The 27816-nt window shown below is 43.1% G+C and overlaps 1 protein-coding gene across 1 annotated transcript in view; it reads left to right on the forward strand.

Annotated features, from left to right (window-relative positions):
* The window catches only part of LOC110534818 (hormonally up-regulated neu tumor-associated kinase homolog A-like), a 43843-nt gene extending 16436 nt beyond the window's left edge, over positions 1–27407 (forward strand). The window contains exons 2-10 of the mRNA XM_090188587.1: positions 2189–2331; positions 5373–5522; positions 6128–6183; positions 10687–10822; positions 14132–14259; positions 15258–15384; positions 15484–15652; positions 22876–23035; positions 23791–27407. Coding sequence (XP_090044713.1) covers positions 2189–2331; positions 5373–5522; positions 6128–6183; positions 10687–10822; positions 14132–14259; positions 15258–15384; positions 15484–15652; positions 22876–23035; positions 23791–24530 — 1809 coding nt within the window. The 3' untranslated portion in view covers positions 24531–27407. The remainder of the gene's footprint in view (positions 1–2188; positions 2332–5372; positions 5523–6127; positions 6184–10686; positions 10823–14131; positions 14260–15257; positions 15385–15483; positions 15653–22875; positions 23036–23790) is intronic.
* Positions 27408–27816: the final 409 nt, after the last annotated feature.

Below are 27816 nucleotides of genomic sequence, written 5' to 3' on the forward strand. Positions count from 1 at the left end.
GAAGTTGAGACAGACCAGGACAGGATACTATATACAGGAAGCTGAGACAGACCAGGACAGGTTACTATATACAGGACGTTGAGACAGACCAGGACAGGTTACCATATACAGGAAGTTGAGACAGACCAGGACAGGTTACTATATACAGGAAGTTGAGACAGACCAGGACAGGTTACTATATACAGGGAGTGGAGACAAACCCAGGCCAGGACAGGTTACTATATACAGGGAGTTGAGACAGACCAGGACAGGTTACTATATACAGGGAGTTGAGACAGACCAGGACAGGTTACTAAATACAGGAAGTTGAGACAGACCAGGACAGGTTACTATATACAGGAAGTTGAGACAGACCAGGACAGGTTACTATATACAGGAAGTTGAGACAGACCAGGACAGGATACTATAATCAGGAAGCTGAGACAGACCAGGACAGGTTACTATATACAGGACGTTGAGACAGACCAGGACAGGTTACTATATACAGGAAGTTGAGACAGACCAGGACAGGTTACTATATACAGGAAGTTGAGACAGACCACGATAGGACATGTTACTATATCTCAGAGAGTAGAGAGGTCAGGCTGTCTCAGAGAGTAGAGAGGTCGGGCTGTCTCAGAGAGTGGCGAGGTCGGGCTGTGTCAGAGAGTGGCGAGGTCGGGCTGTCTCAGAGAGTGGAGAGGTCGGGCTGTCTCAGAGAGCAGAGAGGTCGGGCTGTCTCAGAGAGTAGAGAGGTTGGGCTGTCTCAGAGAGTGGCGAGTTCGGGCTGTCTCAGAGAGTAGAGAGGTCGGGCTGTCTCAGAGAGTAGAGAGGTCGGGCTGTCTCAGAGAGTAGAGAGGTCGGGCTGTCTCAGAGAGTAGAGAGGTCGGGCTGTCTCAGAGAGTAGAGAGGTCGGGCTGTCTCAGAGAGTAGAGAGGTCGGGCTGTCTCAGAGAGTAGAGAGGTCGGGCTGTCTCAGAGAGTAGAGAGGTCGGGCTGTCTCAGAGAGTAGAGAGGTCGGGCTGTCTCAGAGAGTTGAGAGGTCGGGCTGTCTCAGAGAGTAGAGAGGTCGGGTTGTCTCAGAGAGTGGAGAGGTCGGGCTGTCTCAGAGAGTAGAGAGGTCGGGCTGTCTCAGAGAGTGGAGAGGTCGGGCTGTCTCAGAGAGTAGAGAGGTCGGGCTGTCTCAGAGAGTAGAGAGGTCGGGCTGTCTCAGAGAGTAGAGAGGTCGGGCTGTCTCAGAGAGTAGAGAGGTCGGGCTGTCTCAGAGAGTAGAGAGGTCGGGCTGTCTCAGAGAGTAGAGAGGTCGGGGGCTGTCTCAGAGAGTAGAGAGGTCGAGCTGTCTCAGAGAGTAGAGAGGTCGGGCTGTCTCAGAGAGTAGAGAGGTCGGGCTGTCTCAGAGAGTAGAGAGGTTGGGCTGTCTCAGAGAGTAGAGAGGTCAGGCTGTCCTTAAAAGACACACCCTTTCCCCTCATCCCAAGAATTCATTTTAAATGGACCGCCCTTGGCCGGAAATGTTTCACTTGTTCGTCCCGTGACGATTGTGTTTTCTGCCACTGGTAGCTTGTGGGTGCTTTTATATGCTCTACAGCCAATTATAATTGCATGTCTACATCTATTAATAATTATATTAGATATATCATTATTAATAGATGCCTACTGTATGATAGCTAGCAAATTAATTAGCTAACTAACGTTAGCCTGCCTACTTTATGATAGCTAGCAAATTAATTAGCTAACTAACGTTAGCCTGCCTACTTTATGATAGCTAGCAAATTAATTAGCTAACTAACGTTAGCCTGCCTACTTTATGATAGCTAGCAAATTAATTAGCTAACTAACGTTAGCCTGCCTACTTTATGATAGCTAGCAAATTAATTAGCTAACTAACGTTAGCCTGCCTACTTTATGATAGCTAGCAAATTAATTAGCTAACTAACGTTAGCCTGCCTACTTTATGATAGCTAGCAAATTAAGTGAAGTGAACGTAATTGTACACTCACAAACACTTGCAAAAAGCTGGGCGGCTTACATTGCAAACTTCCCTTGCTTGGCTAATCATTTGGACCGACGACAAATATGGCCGCGGGGATTCCCCCAAGGGCAAGATGCGAGGGTAGGATAGAGTGTCTTTAATGAGTTTGAAACGCAGCCAGAATCTAGACTGATTTGTGTATTTTTTTCTCACTCCCCCCACCTCCTCCCTGTCCCAGGTCGCGGTAAAGGTGATCGATAAGAGGAAGGCGAAGAAGGACTCTTACGTGACTAAGAACCTACGTAGAGAAGGTCAAATCCAACAGATGATCAGACATCCCAACATCACCCAGCTGCTGGACATACTGGAGACTGAGAACAGGTACTATACTATACTATACTGGACATACTGGAGACTGACAACAGGTACTATACTATACTATACTATACTATACTATACTGGACATACTGGAGACTCAGAATAGGTACTATACTATACTGGACATACTGGAGACTGACAACAGGTACTATACTATACTATACTATACTATACTGGACATACTGGAGACTCAGAATAGGTACTATACTATACTGGACATGCTGGAGACTGAGAATAGGTACTATACTATACCGGACCTACTGGAGACTGAGAATAGGTACTATACTATACTATACTATACTGGACGTACTGGAGACTGAGAACAAGTACTATACTATACTATACTATACTGGACGTACTGGAGACTGAGAACAAGTACTATACTATACTATATTATACTATACTGGACATACTGGAGACTGAGAACAGATACTATACTATATTATACTATACTGGACATACTGGAGACTGAGAACAGGTACTATACTATATTATACTATACTGGACACACTGGAGACTGAGAACAGGTACTATACTATATTATACTGGACATACTGGAGACTGAGAATAGGTACTATACTATACTATACTGGACATACTGGAGACTGAGAACAGGTACTATACTATACTATATACTACTTGACGTACTGGAGACTGAGAACAAGTACTATACTATATTATACTATACTGGACATACTGGAGACTGAGAACAGGTACTATACTATATTATACTATACAATAGACTACTGGGCATACTATCATCAGATACGACCTGGTGATGGAGTTGTGTTCTGTTATCATCAGCCTCCTGGTGATGGAGTTGTGTTCTGTTATCATCAGTTACTACCTGGTGATGGAGTTGTGTCCTGTTATCATCAGTTACTACCTGGTGATGGAGTTGTGTCCTGTTATCATCAGTTACTACCTGGTGATGGAGTTGTGTTCTGTCATCATCAGTTACTACCTGGTGATGGAGTTGTTCTGTTATCATCAGTTACTACCTGGTGATGGAGTTGTGTCCTGTTATCATCAGTTACTACCTGGTGATGGAGTTGTGCTCTGTCATCATCAGTTACTACCTGGTGATGGAGTTGTTCTGTTATCATCAGTTACTACCTGGTGATGGAGTTGTTCTGTAATCATCAGTTACTACCTGGTGATGGAGTTGTGTTCTGTTATCATCAGTTACTACCTGGTGATGGAGTTGTGTTCTGTTATCATCAGTTACTACCTGGTGATGGAGTTGTTCTGTTATCATCAGTTACTACCTGGTGATGGAGTTGTTCTGTCATCATCAGTTACTACCTGGTGATGGCGTTGTGTCCTGTCATCTGTTATCATCAGTTACTACCTGGTGATGGAGTTGTGTCCTGTCATCTGTTATCGTCAGTTACTACCTGGCGATGGAGTTGTTTCCTGTCATCTGTTATCATCAGTTACTACCTGGTGATGGAGTTGTGTTCTGTTATCATCAGTTACTACCTGGTGATGGAGTTGTATTCTGTCATCATCAGTTACTACCTGGTGATGGAGTTGTGTCCTGTCATCTGTTATCATCAGTTACTACCTGGTGATGGAGTTGTGTTCTGTTATCATCAGCCTCCTGGTGATGGAGTTGTGTTCTGTTATCATTAGTTACTACCTGGTGATGGAGTTGTGTTCTGTTATCATCAGTTACTACCTGGTGATGGAGTTGTGTTCTGTCATCATCAGTTACTACCTGGTGATGGAGTTGTGTTCTGTTATCATCAGTTACTACCTGGTGATGGAGTTGTGTTCTGTCATCATCAGTTACTACCTGGTGATGGAGTTGTGTCCTGTTATCATCAGTTACTACCTGGTGATGGAGTTGTGTCCTGTCATCTGTCATCATCAGTTACTACCTGGTGATGGAGTTGTGTCCTGTTATCATCAGTTACTACCTGGTGATGGAGTTGTGTTCTGTTATCATCAGTTACTACCTGGTGATGGAGTTGTGTTCTGTTATCATCAGTTACTACCTGGTGATGGAGTTGTGTTCTGTTATCATCAGTTACTACCTGGTGATGGAGTTGTTCTGTTATCATCAGTTACTACCTGGTGATGGAGTTGTGTCCTGTTATCATCAGTTACTACCTGGTGATGGAGTTGTGTTCTGTTATCATCAGCCTCCTGGTGATGGAGTTGTGTTCTGTTATCATCAGTTACTACCTGGTGATGGAGTTGTGTCCTGTCATCTGTTATCATCAGTTACTACCTGGTGATGGAGTTGTGTTCTGTTATCATCAGTTACTACCTGGTGATGGAGTTGTGTTCTGTTATCATCAGTTACTACCTGGTGATGGAGTTGTGTTCTGTTGTCATCAGTTACTACCTGGTGATGGAGTTGTGTTCTGTTATCATCAGTTACTACCTGGTGATGTAGTTGTGTCCTGTCATCATCAGTTACTCCCTGGTGATGGAGTTGTGTCCTGTCATCTGTTATCATCAGTTACTACCTGGTGATGGAGTTGTGTCCTGTCATCTGTTATCATCAGTTACTTCCTGGTGATGGAGTTGTGTTCTGTCATCTGTTATCATCAGTTACTACCTGGTGATGGAGTTGTGTTCTGTTATCATCAGTTACTACCTGGTGATGGAGTTGTGTTCTGTTATCATCAGTTACTACCTGGTGATGGAGTTGTGTTCTGTTATCATCAGTTACTACCTGGTGATGGAGTTGTGTTCTGTTATCATCAGTTACTACCTGGTGATGGAGTTGTGTTATGTTATCATCAGTTACTACCTGGTGATGGAGTTGTGTTCTGTTATCATCAGTTACTACCTGGTGATGGAGTTGTGTCCTGTCATCATCAGTTACTCCCTGGTGATGGAGTTGTGTCCTGTCATCTGTTATCATCAGTTACTACCTGGTGATGGAGTTGTGTTCTGTTATCATCAGTTACTACCTGGTGATGGAGTTGTGTCCTGTCATCATCAGTTACTCCCTGGTGATGGAGTTGTGTTCTGTCATCTGTTATCATCAGTTACTACCTGGTGATGGAGTTGTGTTCTGTTATCATCAGTTACTACCTGGTGATGGAGTTGTGTCCTGGAGGAAACCTCATGAACCGGATCTACGATAAGAAGAAGCTGGACGAGAGAGAGACTCAGAAATACGTACGGCAGCTGGTGATGGCTGTGGAACATCTGCACAGAGCTGGAGTGGTGCACAGGTACACACACACACACACACACACAGGTAGAGGGAGACACACACACACACACAGGTAGAGGGAGACACACACACACACAGGTAGACACACACACAGGTAGAGGGAGACACACACACAGGTAGACACACACACAGACATAGACACACACACAGACATAGACACACACACACACAGACATAGACACACACACACACAGACATAGACACACACACACACAGACATAGACACACACACACACACACACACATAGACACACACACACACAGGTAGAGGGAGACACACACACACACACAGGTAGACACACACACACACTCACACAGGTAGACACACACACACACACACTCACAGGTAGACACACACACACACACAGACATAGACACTCACACACACAGGTAGACACACACACAGACGTAGACACATATACACACACACACACACACACACACACACACGTAGACACACAATGTAGGGAGGACAGTCTGAGTGATCAGACTATACTAATGCACTACCATACATTGACAGTCGGTCGCAGTGTGTGTGTGGTCACTGTGCTGATAAGGTTGACCTCTGTGTTCTGTGTTGACCTCTGTGTGTCTGTCTCACAGGGACCTGAAAATTGAAAACCTGCTGTTGGATGAACAGGAACACATCAAGCTCATAGGTACAACTGTTTAATTAACCAACCCTGTTCTGTCTCTGTTAACCAACCCTCCTCTGTCTCTGTGTTAACCAACCCTACTCTGTCTCTGTGTTAACCAACCCTCCTCTGTCTCTGTGTCTGTGTTAACCAACCCTGCTCTGTCTCTGTGTTAACCAACCCTGCTTTGTCTCTGTTAACCAACCCTCCTCTGTCTCTGTGTCAACCAACCCTGCTCTGTCTCTCTGTTAACCAACCCTGCTCTGTGTCTGTGTTAACCAACCCTGCTCTGTCTCTGTTAACCAACCCTCCTCTGTCTCTGTGTCTGTGTTAACCAACCAACCTTCAGTCTGTGTTCTGTGTGTGTGTGTGAACCAACCCCTGCTTTGGTTCTCTCTGTGTGTGTGAGTGTAAAAGTTGTCATCTTCTGCAGAGGCTAAACAAACAGGCAGAAAATGACAACAACAGTAGCTGGGTCAGACAGAACCTCGGGTGTCCAGTAGCTGGGTCAGACAGAACCTCTGGTGCCTCCAGTAGCTGGGTCAGACAGAACCTCTGGTGCCTCCAGTGGCTGGTTCAGACAGAACCTGGTGCCTCCAGTAGCTGGGTCAGACAGAACCTCTGGTGTCCAGTAGCTGGGTCAGACAGAACCTCTGGTGCCTCCAGTAGCTGGGTCAGACAGAACCTCTGGTGCCTCCAGTGGCTGGTTCAGACAGAACCTGGTGCCTACAGTAGCTGGGTCAGACAGAACCTCTGGTGTCCAGTAGCTGGGTCAGACAGAACCTCTGGTGCCTCCAGTAGCTGGGTCAGACAGAACCTCTGGTGCCTCCAGTGGCTGGTTCAGACAGAACCTGATGCCTCCAGTAGCTGGGTCAGACAGAACCTCTGGTGCCTCCAGTGGCTGGTTCAGACAGATCCTGGTGCCTCAAGTAGCTGGGTCAGACAGACAGACAACGTGCCTTATTGCTGTTATAAACTGGTTACCAACATAATTACAGCAGCCGTGCCTTATTGTTGTTATAAACTGGTTACCAACATAATTACAGCAGCCGTGCCTTATTGCTGTTATAAACTGGTTACCAACATAATTACAGCAGCCGTGCCTTATTGTTGTTATAAACTGGTTACCAACATAATTACAGCAGCCGTGCCTTATTGTTTTTATAAACTGGTTACCAACATAATTACAGCAGCCGTGCCTTATTGTTGTTATAAACTGGTTACCAACATAATTACAGCAGTAAAAATACATGTTTTGTCATACCCGTGGTATACGGTGTGATATACCATGGGTTGTCAGCCAATCAGAATTCAGAGTTCAAAACAGCCAGTTTATAATATACATTATAAAACCAAACAGCTCATTAATAACCGATAATATACATTATAAAACCAAACAGCTCAGTAATAACAGATAATATACATTATAAAACCAAACAGCTCAGTAATAACAGATAATATACATTATAAAACCAAACAGCTCAGTAATAACAGATAATATACATTATAAAACCAAACAGCTCAGTAATAACAGATAATATACATTATAAAACCAAACAGCTCATTAATAACAGATAATATACATTATAAAACCAAACAGCTCATTAATAACAGATAATATACATTATAAAACCAAACAGCTCAGTAATAACAGATAATATACATTATAAAACCAAACAGCTCATTAATAACAGATAATATACATTATAAAACCAAACAGCTCATTAATAACAGATAATATACATTATAAAACCAAACAGCTCATTAATAACAGATAATATACATTATAAAACCAAACAGCTCATTAATAACAGATAATATACATTATAAAACCAAACAGCTCATTAATAACAGATAATATACATTATAAAACCAAACAGCTCATTAATAACAGATAATATACATTATAAAACCAAACAGCTCATTAATAACAGATAATATACATTATAAAACCAAACAGCTCAGTAATAACAGATAATATACATTATAAAACCAAACAGCTCAGTAATAAACAGATAATATACATTATAAAACCAAACAGCTCATTAATAACAGATAATATACATTATAAAACCAAACAGCTCATTAATAACAGATAATATACATTATAAAACCAAACAGCTCATTAATACCATATAATATACATTATAAAACCAAACAGCTCATTAATAACAGATAATATACATTATAAAACCAAACAGCTCATTAATAACAGATAATATACATTATAAAACCAAACAGCTCATTAATAACAGATAATATACATTATAAAACCAAACAGCTCATTAATAACAGATAATATACATTATAAAACCAAACAGCTCATTAATAACAGATAATATACATTATAGAACCAAACAGCTCATTAATACCATATAATATACATTATAGAACCAAACAGCTCATTAATAACAGATAATATACATTATAAAACCAAACAGCTCATTAATAACAGATAATATACATTATAAAACCAAACAGCTCATTAATAACAGATAATATACATTATAAAACCAAACAGCTCATTAATAACAGATAATATACATTATAAAACCAAACAGCTCATTAATAACAGATAATATACATTATAAAACCAAACAGCTCATTAATAACAGATAATATACATTATAAAACCAAACAGCTCATTAATAACAGATAATATACATTATTAAACCAAACAGCTCATTAATAACATATAATATACATTATAGAACCAAACAGCTCATTAATAACAGATAATATACATTATAAAACCAAACAGCTCATTAATAACAGATAATATACATTATAAAACCAAACAGCTCATTAATAACAGATAATGTACATTATAAAACCAAACAGCTCAGTAATAACAGATAATATACATTATAAAACCAAACAGCTCATTAATAACAGATAATATACATTATAAAACCAAACAGCTCATTAATAACAGATAATATACATTATAAAACCAAACAGCTCATTAATAAACAGATAATATACATTATAAAACCAAACAGCTCATTAATAACAGATAATATACATTATAAAACCAAACAGCTCATTAATAACAGATAATATACATTATAAAACCAAACAGCTCATTAATAACAGATAATATACATTATAAAACCAAACAGCTCATTAATAACAGATAATATACATTATAAAACCAAACAGCTCATTAATAACAGATAATATACATTATAGAACCAAACAGCTCATTAATACCATATAATATACATTATAAAACCAAACAGCTCAGTAATAACAGATAATATACATTATAAAACCAAACAGCTCATTAATAACAGATAATATACATTATAAAACCAAACAGCTCATTAATAACAGATAATATACATTATAAAACCAAACAGCTCAGTAATAACAGATAATATACATTATAAAACCAAACAGCTCATTAATAACAGATAATATACATTATAGAACCAAACAGCTCATTAATAACAGATAATATACATTATAGAACCAAACAGCTCATTAATAACAGATAATATACATTATAAAACCAAACAGCTCATTAATACCATATAATATACATTATAGAACCAAACAGCTCATTAATAACAGATAATATACATTATAGAACCAAACAGCTCAGTAATAACAGATAATATACATTATAAAACCAAACAGCTCATTAATAACAGATAATATACATTATAGAACCAAACAGCTCATTAATAACAGATAATATACATTATAGAACCAAACAGCTCATTAATAACAGATAATATACATTATAGAACCAAACAGCTCATTAATACCATATAATATACATTATAAAACCAAACAGCTCAGTAATAACAGATAATATACATTATAAAACCAAACAGCTCATTAATAACAGATAATATACATTATAAAACCAAACAGCTCAGTAATAACAGATAATATACATTATAAAACCAAACAGCTCATTAATAACAGATAATATACATTATAAAACCAAACAGCTCAGTAATAACAGATAATATACATTATAAAACCAAACAGCTCAGTAATAACAGATAATATACATTATTAAACCAAACAGCTCAGTAATAACAGATAATATACATTATAAAACCAAACAGCTCATTAATAACAGATAATATACATTATAAAACCAAACAGCTCAGTAATAACAGATAATATACATTATAAAACCAAACAGCTCAGTAATAACAGATAATATACATTATAAAACCAAACAGCTCATTAATAACAGATAATATACATTATAAAACAAAACAGCTCATTAATAACAGATAATATACATTATAAAACCAAACAGCTCAGTAATAACAGATAATATACATTATAAAACCAAACAGCTCATTAATAACAGATAATATACATTATAAAACCAAACAGCTCATTAATAACAGATAATATACACTACCGTTCAAAAGTTTGGGGTCACTTAGAAATGTCCTTGTTTTTCCACCTTTCTAACTAGTTCTGTCTTTATGTTGTTACTAGCTCTCCCTCTTTCAAGAACACCTAAATGACATTCAGAACCTGTCTCCTCCCCTGTAGATTTTGGTCTCAGTAACTGTGCAGGGATCCTGGGTTACTCAGATCCGTTCAGTACGCAGTGCGGGAGTCCAGCCTACGCTGCTCCAGAACTACTGTCCCGCAAGAAGTACGGCCCCAAGGTGGACGTCTGGTCCATGTGAGTATGCACTGTTCTGTTTTTTTACGTGTTATTTCTTAATTGTTAGGTTACTCGTTGGTTATTACTGCACGGTCGGAACTAGAAGCACAAGCATTTAGCTACACTCGCATTAACATCTGCTAACCATGTGTATGTGACGAATAACATTTGATTTGAGTACATAAACTATACAACTGACAGGTTTTATACACAACAGTTTACAACGCACAGATTTCATGTCTACCGTTTACAACAAACACGTCTCATGTCTACCGTTTACAACAAACAGATTTCATGTCTACCGTTTACAACAAACACGTCTCATGTCTACCGTTTACAACAAACAGATTTCATGTCTACCGTTTACAACAAACACGTCTCATGTCTACCGTTTACAACAAACACGTTTCATGTCTACCGTTTACAACAAATACGTCTCATGTCTACCGTTTACAACAAACAGATTTCATGTCTACCGTTTACAACAAACAGATTTCATGTCTACCGTTTACAACAAACAGATTTCATGTCTACCGTTTACAACAAACACGTCTCATGTCTACCGTTTACAACAAACGCGTTTCATGTCTACCGTTTACAACAAATACGTCTCATGTCTACCGTTTACAACGAACGCGTTTCATGTCTACCGTTTACAACAAACAGATTTCATGTCTACCGTTTACAACAAACACGTCTCATGTCTACCGTTCACAACAAACACGTCTCATGTCTACCGTTTACAACAAATACGTCTCATGTCTACCGTTTACAACAAATACGTCTCATGTCTACCGTTCACAACGAACAGATTTCATGTCTACCGTTTACAACGAACAGATTTCATGTCTACCGTTTACAACAAACACGTCTCATGTCTACCGTTCACAACGAACAGATTTCATGTCTACCGTTTACAACAAACTCGTCTCATGTCTACCGTTTACAACAAATACGTCTCATGTCTACCGTTTACAACAAACAGATTTCATGTCTACCGTTTACAACAAATACGTCTCATGTCTACCGTTTACAACAAACAGATTTCATGTCTACCGTTTACAACAAACACGTCTCATGTCTACCGTTTACAACTAACAGATTTCATGTCTACCGTTTACAACAAACACGTCTCATGTCTACCGTTTACAACAAATACGTCTCATGTCTACCATTTACAACAAACACGTCTCATGTCTACCGTTTACAACAAACACGTCTCATGTCTACCGTTTACAACAAACAGATTTCATGTCTACCGTTTACAACAAACACGTCTCATGTCTACCGTTTACAACAAACAGATTTCATGTCTACCGTTTACAACAAATACGTCTCATGTCTACCGTTTACAACAAACAGATTTCATGTCTACCGTTTACAACAAATACGTCTCATGTCTACCGTTTACAACGAACAGATTTCATGTCTACCGTTTACAACGAACAGATTTCATGTCTACCGTTTACAACAAACAGATTTCATGTCTACCGTTTACAACGAACAGATTTCATTTCTACCGTTTACAACGAACAGATTTCATGTCTACCGTTTACAACTAACAGATTTCATGTCTACCGTTTACAACAAATACGTCTCATGTCTACCGTTTACAACAAACAGATTTCATGTCTACCGTTTCCAACAAACATGTCTCATGTCTACCGTTTACAACAAACACGTCTCATGTCTACCGTTTACAACGAACACGTCTCATGTCTACCGTTTACAACAAATACGTCTCATGTCTACCGTTTACAACAAACAGATTTCATGTCTACCGTTTACAACAAATACGTCTCATGTCTACCGTTTACAACAAATACGTCTCATGTCTACCGTTTACAACAAACAGATTTCATGTCTACCGTTTACAACAAATACGTCTCATGTCTACCGTTTACAACAAACAGATTTCATGTCTACCGTTTACAACAAACACGTCTCATGTCTACCGTTTACAACGAACACGTCTCATGTCTACCGTTTACAACAAATACGTCTCATGTCTACCGTTTACAACAAACAGATTTCATGTCTACCGTTTACAACAAACAGATTTCATGTCTACCGTTTACAACAAACAGATTTCATGTCTACCGTTTACAACAAATACGTCTCATGTCTACCGTTTACAACAAACAGATTTCATGTCTACCGTTTACAACAAACAGATTTCATGTCTACCGTTTACAACAAACAGATTTCATGTCTACCGTTTACAACAAACACGTCTCATGTCTACCGTTTACAACAAACAGATTTCATGTCTACCGTTTACAACAAACACGTCTCATGTCTACCGTTTACAACAAACAGATTTCATGTCTACCGTTTACAACAAACACGTCTCATGTCTACCGTTTACAACAAACACGTCTCATGTCTACCGTTTACAACAAACACGTCTCATGTCTACCGTTTACAACAAACAGATTTCATGTCTACCGTTTACAACAAATACGTCTCATGTCTACCGTTTACAACAAACAGATTTCATGTCTACCGTTTACAACAAACACGTCTCATGTCTACCGTTTACAACAAACACGTCTCATGTCTACCGTTTACAACAAATACGTCTCATGTCTACCGTTTACAACAAACACGTCTCATGTCTACCGTTTACAACAAACAGATTTCATGTCTACCGTTTACAACAAATACGTCTCATGTCTACCGTTTACAACAAACAGATTTCATGTCTACCGTTTACAACAAATACGTCTCATGTCTACCGTTTACAACAAACAGATTTCATGTCTACCGTTTACAACAAACACGTCTCATGTCTACCGTTTACAACGAACACGTCTCATGTCTACCGTTTACAACAAATACGTCTCATGTCTACCGTTTACAACGAACAGATTTCATGTCTACCGTTTACAACAAACACGTCTCATGTCTACCGTTTACAACAAACAGATTTCATGTCTACCGTTTACAACAAACACGTCTCATGTCTACCGTTTACAACGAACAGATTTCATGTCTACCGTTTACAACAAACACGTCTCATGTCTACCGTTTACAACAAACACGTCTCATGTCTACCGTTTACAACAAACACGTCTCATGTCTACCGTTTACAACAAACACGTCTCATGTCTACCGTTTACAACAAATACGTCTCATGTCATTCACACACCCTATTTCTCTGTCAGAATAAATACTTCTAGACTGTAAACAGTAAAGACATCTATTCGAACTACGAGATCACTTCTCAACCAGTTCACTAGAACTCATTTATTATGACATTTATTAGTGGCTGGGTGAGTGTTGTACACAGGTGTGTAACGTTCCTGTGCATGTTGTCCCTTACAGAGGAGTGAACATGTACGCCATGCTGACTGGCAGCCTTCCCTTCACCGTGGAGCCCTTCAGTCTCAGGGCTCTGCACCAGAAGATGGTGGACAAGGATATGAACCCTCTTCCGCCCTCTCTCTCTACAGGTACACACAGAGACGAGCACACAGAGACGAGCACACAGAGACAGACACAGAAAACAAATGAACCAAAACAAGTGGCTGGCGGCTGTTTTCTTGTTTTTCAAATCCCAGATTGTAGCTTTAACAAATTCTCACCCCATTCCCTCTTCTCTCACTCTGTCTCTTTCCATTTCTCTCTCTCTCCCCCTCTCCCCTCCCCTCCTCTCTCTGTCTCTCTCTCCCCCTCTCCCCTCCATCTCTCTCTCTATCTCTCTCCCTCCATCTCTTTCCCTCTCCATCTCTCTCTCCTCCTCTCTCCATCACTCTCTCTCTCCATCTCTCTCTCTCCATATCTCTCTCTCATCCCTCCTCTCTGTCTCTCTCCCCCTCCCCTCCCCTCTCCCCTCTTCTCCCCCCCTCTCCCCTCCTCTCTCTCCCCCTCTCCCTCCCCCTCTCCCCTCCTCTCTCTCCCCCTCTCCCCTCCTCTCTCTCCCCCTCTCCCCTCCTCTCCCCTCCTCTCTCCTCCTCTCCCCTCCTCTCTCTCCCCCTCTCCCCTCCTCTCTCTCCCCCTCTCCCCTCCTCTCTCTCCCCCTCTCCCATCCTCTCTCTCCCCCTCTCCCCTCCTCTCTCTCCCCCTCTCCCCTCCTCTCTCTCACCCTCTCCCCCCCTCTCTCCTCCTCTCTCCTCCTCTCCCCTCCTCTCTCTCCCCCTCCCCCCTCCTCTCTCTCCCCCTCTCCTCTCCCCTCCTCTCTCTCACCCTCTCCCCCCCCCTCTCCCCTCCTCTCCCCTCCTCTCCCCTCCTCTCTCTCCCCCTCTCCCCTCCTCTCTCTCCCCCTCTCCCCTCCTCTCTCTCACCCTCTCCCCCCCTCTCTCCTCCTCTCTCTCCCCCTCTCCCCTCCTCTCTCTCCCCCTCTCCCATCCTCTCTCTCCCCCTCTCCCATCCTCTCTCTCCCCCTCTCCCCTCCTCTCTCTCCCCCTCTCCCCTCCTATCTCTCCCCCTCTCCCCTCCTATCTCTCCACAGCGGCCATCTGTCTAATGAAGAAGCTGTTAGAACCAGATCCAGCTAAGAGACCCAACATCCACCAGGTCATGTCTGACTCCTGGCTACAACTGGCTAACGCTAACACTGGAGCACCCTACCTCAACAGGTACACACACAGGTCAACTGGCTAACACTGGAGCACCCTACCTCAACAGGTACACACACACATAGGTCTGATGGCTAACGTCTCTCTCTGTCTCTCTAGGATCCACATTGAGGAGATCAACCACATGGTATTACTGCATATGACAGAAAGGATGGGCTACAAACACAGCGAGGTGCTGAGTGCTGTGCTCACCAACAGAGCCTGTCACACCCTGGCTGTCTACTTCCTGCTCAACAACAAGATGAAGAGGCTCTCCAAGGAGTACAGGGTAGGTTAGGAAACACTGCACCTGGAGTACAGGGTAGGTTAGGAAACACTGCACCTGGAGTACAGGCTAGGTTAGGGTAAACAACACCTGGAGTACAGGCTAGGTTAGGGTAAACAACACCATGGCAGTACAGGCTAGGTTAGGGTAAACAACGCCTGGAGTACAGGCTAGGTTAGGGTAAACAACACCTGGAGTACAGGCTAGGTTAGGGTAAACAACACCATGGCAGTACAGGCTAGGTTAGGGTAAACAACGCCTGGAGTACAGGCTAGGTTAGGGTAAACAACACCATGGCAGTACAGGCTAGGTTAGGGTAAACAACACCTGGAGTACAGGCTAGGTTAGGGTAAACAACACCATGGCAGTACAGGCTAGGTTAGGGTAAACAACACCATCGCAGTACAGGCTAGGTTAGGGTAAACAACACCTGGAGTACAGGCTAGGTTAGGGTAAACAACACCTGGAGTACAGGCTAGGTTAGGGTAAACAACACCATGGCAGTACAGGCTAGGTTAGGGTAAACAACACCATGGCAGTACAGGCTAGGTTAGGGTAAACAACACCATGGCAGTACAGGCTAGGTTAGGGTAAACAACACCATGGCAGTACAGGCTAGGTTAGGGTAAACAACGCCTGGAGTACAGGCTAGGTTAGGGTAAACAACACCATCGCAGTACAGGCTAGGTTAGGGTAAACAACACCTGGAGTACAGGCTAGGTTAGGGTAAACAACACCTGGAGTACAGGCTAGGTTAGGGTAAACAACACCATGGCAGTACAGGCTAGGTTAGGGTAAACAACACCATGGCAGTACAGGCTAGGTTAGGGTAAACAACACTATGGCAGTACAGGCTAGGTTAGGGTAAACAACACCTGGAGTACAGGCTAGGTTAGGGTAAACAACACCTGGAGTACAGGCTAGGTTAGGGTAAACAACACCATGGCAGTACAGGCTAGGTTAGGGTAAACAACACCATGGCAGTACAGGCTAGGTTAGGGTAAACAACACCATGGCAGTACAGGCTAGGTTAGGGTAAACAACACCATGACAGTACAGGCTAGGTTAGGGTAAACAACACCTGGAGTACATGCTAGGTTAGGGTAAACAACACCATGGCAGTACAGGCTAGGTTAGGGTAAACAACACCTGGAGTACAGGCTAGGTTAGGGTAAACAACACCATGGCAGTACAGGCTAGGTTAGGGTAAACAACGCCTGGAGTACAGGCTAGGTTAGGGTAAACAACACCATGGCAGTGCAGGCTAGGTTAGGGTAAACAACACCATGGCAGTACAGGCTAGGTTAGGGTAAACAACGCCTGGAGTACAGGCTAGGTTAGGGTAAACAACACCATGGCAGTACAGGCTAGGTTAGGGTAAACAACACCTGGAGTACAGGCTAGGTTAGGGTAAACAACACCATGGCAGTACAGGCTAGGTTAGGGTAAACAACACCATCGCAGAATAGGCTAGGTTAGGGTAAACAACACCTGGAGTACAGGCTAGGTTAGGGTAAACAACACCTGGAGTACAGGCTAGGTTAGGGTAAACAACACCATGGCAGTACAGGCTAGGTTAGGGTAAACAACACCATGGCAGTACAGGCTAGGTTAGGGTAAACAACACTATGGCAGTACAGGCTAGGTTAGGGTAAACAACACCTGGAGTACAGGCTAGGTTACGGTAAACAACACCTGGAGTACAGGCTAGGTTAGGGTAAACAACACCATGGCAGTACAGGCTAGGTTAGGGTAAACAACACCATGGCAGTACAGGCTAGGTTATGGTAAACAACACTATGGCAGTACAGGCTAGGTTAGGGTAAACAACACCATGGCAGTACAGGCTAGGTTAGGGTAAACAACACCATGGAGTACAGGCTAGGTTAGGGTAAACAACACCATGGCAGTACAGGCTAGGTTAGGGTAAACAACACCATGGCAGTACAGGCTAGGTTAGGGTAAACAACACCTGGAGTACATGCTAGGTTAGGGTAAACAACACCATGGCAGTACAGGCTAGGTTAGGGTAAACAACACCTGGAGTACAGGCTAGGTTAGGGTAAACAACACCTGGAGTACAGGCTAGGTTAGGGTAAACAACACCATGGCAGTACAGGCTAGGTTAGGGTAAACAACGCCTGGAGTACAGGCTAGGTTAGGGTAAACAACACCATGGCAGTACAGGCTAGGTTAGGGTAAACAACACCTGGAGTACAGGCTAGGTTAGGGTAAACAACACCATGGCAGTACAGACCAGGTTAGGGTAAACAACACCATAGCAGTACAGGCTAGGTTAGGGTAAACAACACCTGGAGTACAGGCTAGGTTAGGGTAAACAACACCATGGAGTACAGGCTAGGTTAGGGTAAACAACACCTGGAGTACAGGCTAGGTTAGGGTAAACAACACCATGGCAGTACAGGCTAGGTTAGGGTAAACAACACCATGGCAATACAGGCTAGGTTAGGGTAAACAACACCTGGAGTACAGGCTAGGTTAGGGTAAACAACACCTGGAGTACAGGCTAGGTTAGGGTAAACAACACCATGGAGTACAGGCTAGGTTAGGGTAAACAACACCTGGAGTACAGGCTAGGTTAGGGTAAACAACACCATGGCAGTACAGGCTAGGTTAGGGTAAACAACACCTGGAGTACAGGCTAGGTTAGGGTAAACAACACCATGGCAGTACAGGCTAGGTTAGGGTAAACAACACCATGGCAGTACAGGCTAGGTTAGGGTAAACATCACCTGGAGTACAGGCTAGGTTAGGGTAAACAACACCTGGAGTACAAGCTAGGTTAGGGTAAACAACACCATGGCAGTACAGGCCAGGTTAGGGTAAACAACACCATGGCAGTACAGGCTAGGTTAGGGTAAACAACGCCTGGAGTACAGGCTAGGTTAGGGTAAACAACACCATGGCAGTACAGGCTAGGTTAGGGTAAACAACACCATGGCAGTACAGGCTAGGTTAGGGTAAACAACACCTGGAGTACAGGCTAGGTTAGGGTAAACAACACCTGGAGTACAGGCTAGGTTAGGGTAAACAACACCTGGAGTACAGGCTAGGTTAGGGTAAACAACACCATGGCAGTACAGGCCAGGTTAGGGTAAACAACACCATGGCAGTACAGGCTAGGTTAGGGTAAACAACACCATGGAGTACAGGCTAGGTTAGGGTAAACAACACCTGGAGTACAGGCTAGGTTAGGGTAAACAACACCTGGAGTACAGGGTAGGTTAGGGTAAACAACACCATGGCAGTACAGGCTAGGTTAGGGTAAACAACACATGGAGTACAGGGTAGGTTAGGGTAAACAACACCATGGCAGTACAGGCTAGGTTAGGGTAAACAACACCATGGCAGTACAGGCTAGGTTAGGGTAAACAACACCATGGCAGTACAGGCTAGGTTAGGGTAAACAACACCATGGCAGTACAGGCTAGGTTAGGGTAAACAACACCATGGCAGTACAGGCTAGGTTAGGGTAAACAACACCATGGCAGTACAGGCTAGGTTAGGGTAAACAACACCTGGAGTACAGGCTAGGTTAGGGTAAACAACACCTGGAGTACAGGGTAGGTTAGGGTAAACAACACCATGGCAGTACAGGCTAGGTTAGGGTAAACAACACCATGGCAGTACAGGCTAGGTTATGGTAAACAACACCTGGAGTACAGGGTAGGTTAGGGTAAACAACACCATGGCAGTACAGGCTAGGTTAGGGTAAACAACACCATGGCAGTACAGGCCAGGTTAGGGTAAACAACACCAGGAGTACAGGCTAGGTTAGGGTAAACAACACCATGGCAGTACAGGCTAGGTTAGGGTAAACAACACCATGGAGTACAGGCTAGGTTAGGGTAAACAACACCATGGCAGTACAGGCTAGGTTAGGGTAAACAACACCATGGCAGTACAGGCTAGGTTAGGGTAAACAACACCTGGAGTACAGGCTAGGTTAGGGTAAACAACACCTGGAGTACAGGCTAGGTTAGGGTAAACAACACCTGGAGTACAGGCGATCCTTTGTTGTCCATCCTAATACTTTGGAAGATATGACAAAGAGCTGCTAATTAAATCTGGACATGATAATAACAGGACTGGTCCTTCACTAACAGGACTGGTTCTTCACTAACAGGACTGGTCCTTCACTAACAGGACTGGTCCTTCACTAACAGGACTGGTCCTTCACTAACAGAACTGGTCCTTCACTAAGAGGACTGGTCCTTCACTAGCAGGACTGGTCCTTCACTAGCAGGACTGGTCCTTCACTAACAGGACTGGTCCTTCACTAACAGAACTGGTCCTTCACTAAGAGGACTGGTCCTTCACTAGCAGGACTGGTCCTTCACTAGCAGGACTGGTCCTTCACTAACAGGACTGGTCCTTCACTAACAGGACTGGTCCTTCACTAGCAACATGCATAGCAACAAGACGAAAGCACAACAAAACAGAACAGCAGAATTAACACCAAATAGATCAGAACGCTTGAGACTGTAAATATCTGTAGAACAACACTGTTTTTCCCTTTAAGGAAACCACCTGTTAATAACAGGAGCTTACTGTAATTATATTATCTGTTAAACCACCTGTTAATAACAGGAGCTTACTGTAATTATATTCTGTTAAACCACCTGTTAATAACAGGAACTTACTGTAATGTAAGGAAACCACCTGTTAATGACAGGAACTTACTGTAATGTAAGGAAACCACCTGTTAATAACAGGAACTTACTGTGATTATATTCTCTGTTAAACCACCTGTTAATGACAGGAACTTACTGTAATGTAAGGAAACCACCTGTTAATGACAGGAACTTACTGTAATGTAAGGAAACCACCTGTTAATAACAGGAACTTACTGTGATTATATTCTCTGTTAAACCACCTGTTAATGACAGGAACTTACTGTAATGTAAGGAAACCACCTGTTAATGACAGGAACTTACTGTAATGTAAGGAAACCACCTGTTAATAACAGGAACTTACTGTGATTATATTCTCTGTTAAACCACCTGTTAATAACAGGAACTTACTGTAATTATATTCTCTGTTAAACCACCTGTTAATAACAGGAACGTACTGTAATTATATTCTCTGTTAAACCACCTGTTAATAACAGGAACTTACTGTAATGTAAGGAAACCACCTGTTAATAACAGGAGCTTACTGTAATTATATTCTCTGTTAAACCACCTGTTAATAACAGGAACTTACTGTAATGTAAGGAAACCACCTGTTAATAACAGGAGCTTACTGTAATGTAAGGAAACCACCTGTTAATAGCAGGAGCTTACTGTAATGTAAGGAAACCACCTGTTAATAACAGGAACTTACTGTAATGTAAGGAAACCACCTGTTAATGACAGGAACTTACTGTAATGTAAGGAAACCACCTGTTAATGACAGGAACTTACTGTAATTATATTCTCTGTTAAACCACCTGTTAATAACAGGAACTTACTGTAATTATATTCTCTGTTAAACCACCTGTTAATAACAGGAACTTACTGTAATTATATTCTCTGTTAAACCACCTGTTAATAACAGGAACGTACTGTAATGTAAGGAAACCACCTGTTAATAACAGGAGCTTACTGTAATTATATTCTCTGTTAAACCACCTGTTAATAACAGGAACTTACTGTAATGTAAGGAAACCACCTGTTAATAACAGGAGCTTACTGTAATTATATTCTCTGTTAAACCACCTGTTAATAACAGGAACTTACTGTAATGTAAGGAAACCACCTGTTAATAACAGGAGCTTACTGTAATGTAAGGAAACCACCTGTTAATAGCAGGAGCTTACTGTAATGTAAGGAAACCACCTGTTAATAACAGGAGCTTACTGTAATTATATTCTCTGTTAAACCACCTGTTAATAGCAGGAACTTACTGTAATTATATTCTCTGTTAAACCACCTGTTAATAACAGGAACTTACTGTAATGTAAGGAAACCACCTGTTAATAACAGGAGCTTACTGTAATGTAAGGAAACCACCTGTTAATGACAGGAACTTACTGTAATGTAAGGAAACCACCTGTTAATGGCAGGAACTTACTGTAATGTAAGGAAACCACCTGTTAATGACAGGAACTTACTGTAATGTAAGGAAACCACCTGTTAATAACAGGAACTTACTGTAATGATATTCTCCGTTAAACCACCCGTTAATAGCAGGAACTTACTGTAATGATATTCTCTGTTAAACCACCTGTTAATGACAGGAACTTACTGTAATGTAAGGAAACCACCTGTTAATGACAGGAACTTACTGTAATTATATTCTCTGTTAAACCACCTGTTAATAACAGGAACGTACTGTAATGTAAGGAAACCACCTGTTAATGACAGGAACTTACTGTAATGTAAGGAAACCACCTGTTAATAACAGGAACTTACTGTGATTATATTCTCTGTTAAACCACCTGTTAATGACAGGAACTTACTGTAATGTAAGGAAACCACCTGTTAATAACAGGAACTTACTGTAATGTAAGGAAACCACCTGTTAATGACAGGAACTTACTGTAATGTAAGGAAACCACCTGTTAATAACAGGAACTTACTTTGATTATATTCTCTGTTAAACCACCTGTTAATGACAGGAACTTACTGTAATGTAAGGAAACCACCTGTTAATGACAGGAACTTACTGTAATGTAAGGAAACCACCTGTTAATGACAGGAACTTACTGTAATGTAAGGAAACCACCTGTTAATAACAGGAACTTACTGTAATGTAAGGAAACCGCATGTTAATGACAGGAACTTACTGTAATGTAAGGAAACCACCTGTTAATGACAGGAGCTTACTGTGATTATATTCTCTGCACGAAAAGCAGTAGGCGTAACTCTAGAATAAGGCTTGAATGACATTGTAATAATGTTTATTATAATGTTTTAATAACAATGTAAAGTAAGTCTTGTCAGAGCCCGAACGGCTTATATGGCAGGAGCCGATCTCCTGTTTCTGTTGAGTGAGAAAGCTTGATGTTCTCCAGGAGAAGGTGTACCAGGTTGTATAAACGTTGAAATAACGTCTCAGTCCTCCAGGAGAAGGTGTACCAGGTTGCATAAACGTTGAAATAACGTCTCAGTCCTCCAGGAGAAGGTGTACCAGGTTGCATAAACGTTGAAATAACGTCTCAGTCCTCCAGGAGAAGGTGTACCAGGTTGAATAAACGTTGAAATAACGTCTCTGTCCTCCAGGAGAAGGTGTACCAGGAGAAGGAGAAGAAGACAGAGAAGAATGAGTACTTCCAGACCCAGTGGAGGAAACACGTAGAGAAGGTCACCATCCCTCCTAAACAGACTCCTGTCTACCTGGCCGTCAGCAAGGGCCCGAGCAAGGAGAAGAAGCACAGGAATGGTGAGACCAGAGAGAGAAACACACGCAGACAGACAGACAGAAACACACGCAGACAGACAGACAGACAGACAGGCAGACAGACAGACAGAAACACACGCAGACAGACAGACAGGCAGACAGACAGAAACACACGCAGACAGACAGACAGACAGACAGACACTGACTGCTCTCAACAACAATGGACCTCCATCCCCCAATCCACCTCCCCTCCACCCCTCCCATCCCCTCCACTCCATCCCTCCCCTCCACTCCATCCCTCCCATCCCCTCCACTCCATCCCTCCACTCCATCCCTCCTCCACCCCTCCCCTCCACTCCACCCCTCCCCTCCATCCCTCCCCTCCATCCCTCCCCTCCATCTCTCCCTTCCATCCCTCCACTCCACCCCTCAACTCCATCCCATCCCTCCATCCATCCCTCAACTCCTCCACCCCTCCCCTCCATCCCACTCCACCCCTCCATCCCTCAACTCCTCCACCCCTCCCCTCCATCCCTCAAGTTAGAGGAAAACCCGCCTCAGTCTTCTGAAAATCTAACCCTAAGATAGTTTGATTATTCAGTGAGACATTTACACACATTTTCATGCCAGAGACACACCAGAATGGCTTTCCAAGAGGTGTTGAGTGTTCCTGAGTGGTCCAGTCTCATGGACTGATTGGTTTTATTTTAGGGTAAAAAGACCACCGTTGTGTGGTCAGCCCAGAAGGTAACACTTTTCTCTCTCTCTCCTCTTCCTCTCTTCCTCATCTCTCTCAGGTCTGCTGCGAGCGGTGACAGGTAACTTCCACCGTGCCTCTCCTCTCGCCCCGTCCGGTACCGTTGCCTCATCCTCCATGGAATACCTAGAAATCCACCCACTCTTCCCCCGCACGTCACAGCCAACCAGGCACCTAGAAACCCTCCAGGCAGCCAATACCAGCCCAGACCACATCCCCGCCCCCCCGGCTCCTTCTCCAATCGGCATGCACTCCTACGACTCCCTCGCCAAAGCTGAGACAATCGACGACGTCGTGGTCCCCGCCTCGGCCACACCCTGGTACAAACTGACCAATGGGACCTTCTCTCCTCCGCGACACGTCTCAGCCTTCCACCCTGATTCGTCCTACCTAAAAAAGGCGACTATCCCCAGCCCCCCCGTCCTCATCGTCAACCCCCAGCCAAAAAACTCCTCCTCTAACTCGGGTGACAACCCCCCTAGTATCTTCGGCAGCCCCCCGGGAGGTTCTGCCTTCTCCCCGCCCAAATCAGCCTTCAGTCCCCTCAACCCGTCATCTGCGTTCAGTCCTCCGTCCGCCGGGGGCAGCGTTGAGCCAGACAGCCCCCAGCACAGTAAGTTCCCCTCTATGGGCATCGGTCAGATCCTGAAGAAGAAGGCTCCCTTCCAGCCGTTCAGTTTCAGGGCGGAGCAAGCGGTGGAGGAGGATTTGGTGTCTCCGCCCCCTTACCACATGCAGACGCTGCTCTGTGCCTCCGGGGCACTCAAGACCCTTTGCTGAAGCATTGTGGGTAGCGGTACAAAGATGATGATGTGGCTCTGGTCCAAAGTAGTGCACTATGAAACGAGGGGATAGGGTGTGGTCGTTTTTGAGAGAGTTCACTCCTGAGCAGCCTTGGATTTCGTCCTCTGCAGAGGCAGTCGCCATGACAACACTACGACTCTAGAGACCCTCTTGGTGTTATAGAGATTGTAATAATAGTAATTAATGCATTAAACATTAAAGACATAGAGAAAGACTAAGATGGATAAAATGTCAACGAGTGTTTCGGCTGACGAAAGGCCTTTGTTGTGACACCGGTGACTGGAACACGTGACCGACCAAGCTCCACAGTGTTACCTGTCAATGTTGTATATTGTGCTGTGAGAGAGAGCTGAGTGACACACACACACACAGAGAGAGAGAGAGAGCTGAGTGACACACACACACAGAGAGAGAGAGCTGAGTGACACACACTCACACACACACACACACAGAGAGAGAGAGAGCTGAGTGACACAGAGAGAGAGAGAGCTGAGTGACACACACACACACACACACAGACAGAGAGCTGAATGATTCATGTCACCTTAAGTAATTGACTGTAGTCTGTGCTATAATAGTACTATATGTGTGTTCTGCCTGCCGGTATTGCCAAGGTGTTCTGGACAAATGGAACCGGTGGCAGTGAAGAACGTTACCTGTGAATACTACATGTTCTAATTATGGAGTGTAACATTCACTAAGATTTTACATTCATATATTCACCGTATTGGACTAATGCTTCCATTTACTGTACACCAGGCTTCTCACTGTTGAGATGGGTCTTTCATACACCAGGCTTCTCGCTGTTGAGATGGGTCTTTCATACACCAGGCTTCTCGCTGTTGAGATGGGTCTTTCATACACCAGGCTTCTCGCTGTTGAGATGGGTCTTTCATACACCAGGCTTCTCACTGTTGAGATGGGTCTTTCATACACCAGGCTTCTCACTGTTGAGATGGGTCTTTCATACACCAGGCTTCTCACTGTTGAGATGGGTCTTTCATATACCAGGCTTCTCGCTGTTGAGATGGGTCTTTCATACACCAGGCTTCTCGCTGTTGAGATGGGTCTTTCATACACCAGGCTTCTCGCTGTTGAGATGGGTCTTTCATACACCAGGCTTCTCGCTGTTGAGATGGGTCTTTCATACACCAGGCTTCTCGCTGTTGAGATGGGTCTTTCATACACCAGGCTTCTCGCTGTTGAGATGGGTCTTTCATACACCAGGCTTCTCGCTGTTGAGATGGGTCTTTCATACACCAGGCTTCTCGCTGTTGAGATGGGTCTTTCATACACCAGGCTTCTCACTGTTGAGATGGGTCTTTCATACACCAGGCTTCTCACTGTTGAGATGGGTCTTTCATACACCAGGCTTCTCGCTGTTGAGATGGGTCTTTCATACACCAGGCTTCTCACTGTTGAGATGGGTCTTTCATACCCCAGGCTTCTCGCTGTTGAGATGGGTCTTTCATACACCAGGCTTCTCACTGTTGAGATGGGTCTTTCATACACCAGGCTTCTCACTGTTGAGATGGGTCTTTCATACACCAGGCTTCTCGCTGTTGAGATGGGTCTTTCATACACCAGGCTTCTCACTGTTGAGATGGGTCTTTCATACACCAGGCTTCTCGCTGTTGAGATGGGTCTTTCATACACCAGGCTTCTCACTGTTGAGATGGGTCTTTCATACACCAGGCTTCTCACTGTTGAGATGGGTCTTTCATACACCAGGCTTCTCGCTGTTGAGATGGGTCTTTCATACACCAGGCTTCTCACTGTTGAGATGGGTCTTTCATACACCAGGCTTCTCGCTGTTGAGATGGGTCTTTCATACACCAGGCTTCTCACTGTTGAGATGGGTCTTTCATACACCAGGCTTCTCACTGTTGAGATGGGTCTTTCATACACCAGGCTTCTCGCTGTTGAGATGGGTCTTTCATACACCAGGCTTCTCACTGTTGAGATGGGTCTTTCATACACCAGGCTTCTCACTGTTGAGATGGGTCTTTCATACACCAGGCTTCTCACTGTTGAGATGGGTCTTTCATACCCCAGGCTTCTCGCTGTTGAGATGGGTCTTTCATACCCCAGGCTTCTCGCTGTTGAGATGGGTCTTTCATACACCAGGCTTCTCGCTGTTGAGATGGGTCTTTCATACCCCAGGCTTCTCGCTGTTGAGATGGGTCTTTCATACCCCAGGCTTCTCGCTGTTGAGATGGGTCTTTCATACCCCAGGCTTCTCGCTGTTGAGATGGGTCTTTCATACCCCAGGCTTCTCACTGTTGAGATGGGTCTTTCATACACCAGGCTTGTCACTGTTGAGATGGGTCTTTCATACACCAGGCTTCTCACTGTTGAGATGGGTCTTTCATACACCAGGCTTCTCACTGTTGAGATGGGTCTTTCATACACCAGGCTTCTCGCTGTTGAGATGGGTCTTTCATACCCCAGGCTTCTCACTGTTGCGATGGGTCTTTCATACACCAGGCTTCTCACTGTTGAGATGGGTCTTTCATACACCAGGCTTCTCGCTGTTGAGATGGGTCTTTCATACCCCAGGCTTCTCACTGTTGAGATGGGTCTTTCATACACCAGGCTTCTCGCTGTTGAGATGGGTCTTTCATACCTGGCCAAATCTGCACGCAAAACCGTTTTAATATGTAAATGTGAAAAATCGTAGAATTTTTTTTTTTAAACAAGAAATGTCATTGTAAATGTTTTTTGTTGTTGTCAATATTCATATGGATTTGAGTCACGTTCTTTAGTAAGCTTTTCTATTGTGTATTTTTCATTTTGTGTGTTGAGAGATTTTTATGATGCCTTATGAAATATTTTAAACATTTATACTAAATCCATGATGTCTCTGTCTGCTCCTTCTACGCCACGTGCTCCTTGTCTGGGGGCTTGTCAGTAGACACTGTGTGTGTGTGTGTGTGTGTGTGTGCTCAACCTTTCAATGAACATTCCTGAAATACTATTCATACTGTACATTTGCCAATATAATCAAATTTTATAAATAGAAACCAAATAAATCCAATGTTTATGTCAATAACCAAACAAAACATTGGTCAAATCAAATGTTAAGTTTAATTTGTATGAAATCCTAGAAACTCCCCGTGTCTCACCTCTGGACAGGCAGACTTGGTAAAGAAGAATGTGGAACACCTCCCAGTAGGGTGCTGAGGAAACAGCCTTCTGTGGCTTCTCCCAACGCTGTATCCATTTCCCACAAGACATCTGTGGTGGTCATGAAACCAACACC

This window comes from Oncorhynchus mykiss, chromosome 10, assembly GCF_057628025.1.
Source record: "Oncorhynchus mykiss isolate SJ-2025 chromosome 10, ASM5762802v1, whole genome shotgun sequence".
Classification (NCBI taxonomy): domain Eukaryota; kingdom Metazoa; phylum Chordata; class Actinopteri; order Salmoniformes; family Salmonidae; genus Oncorhynchus; species Oncorhynchus mykiss.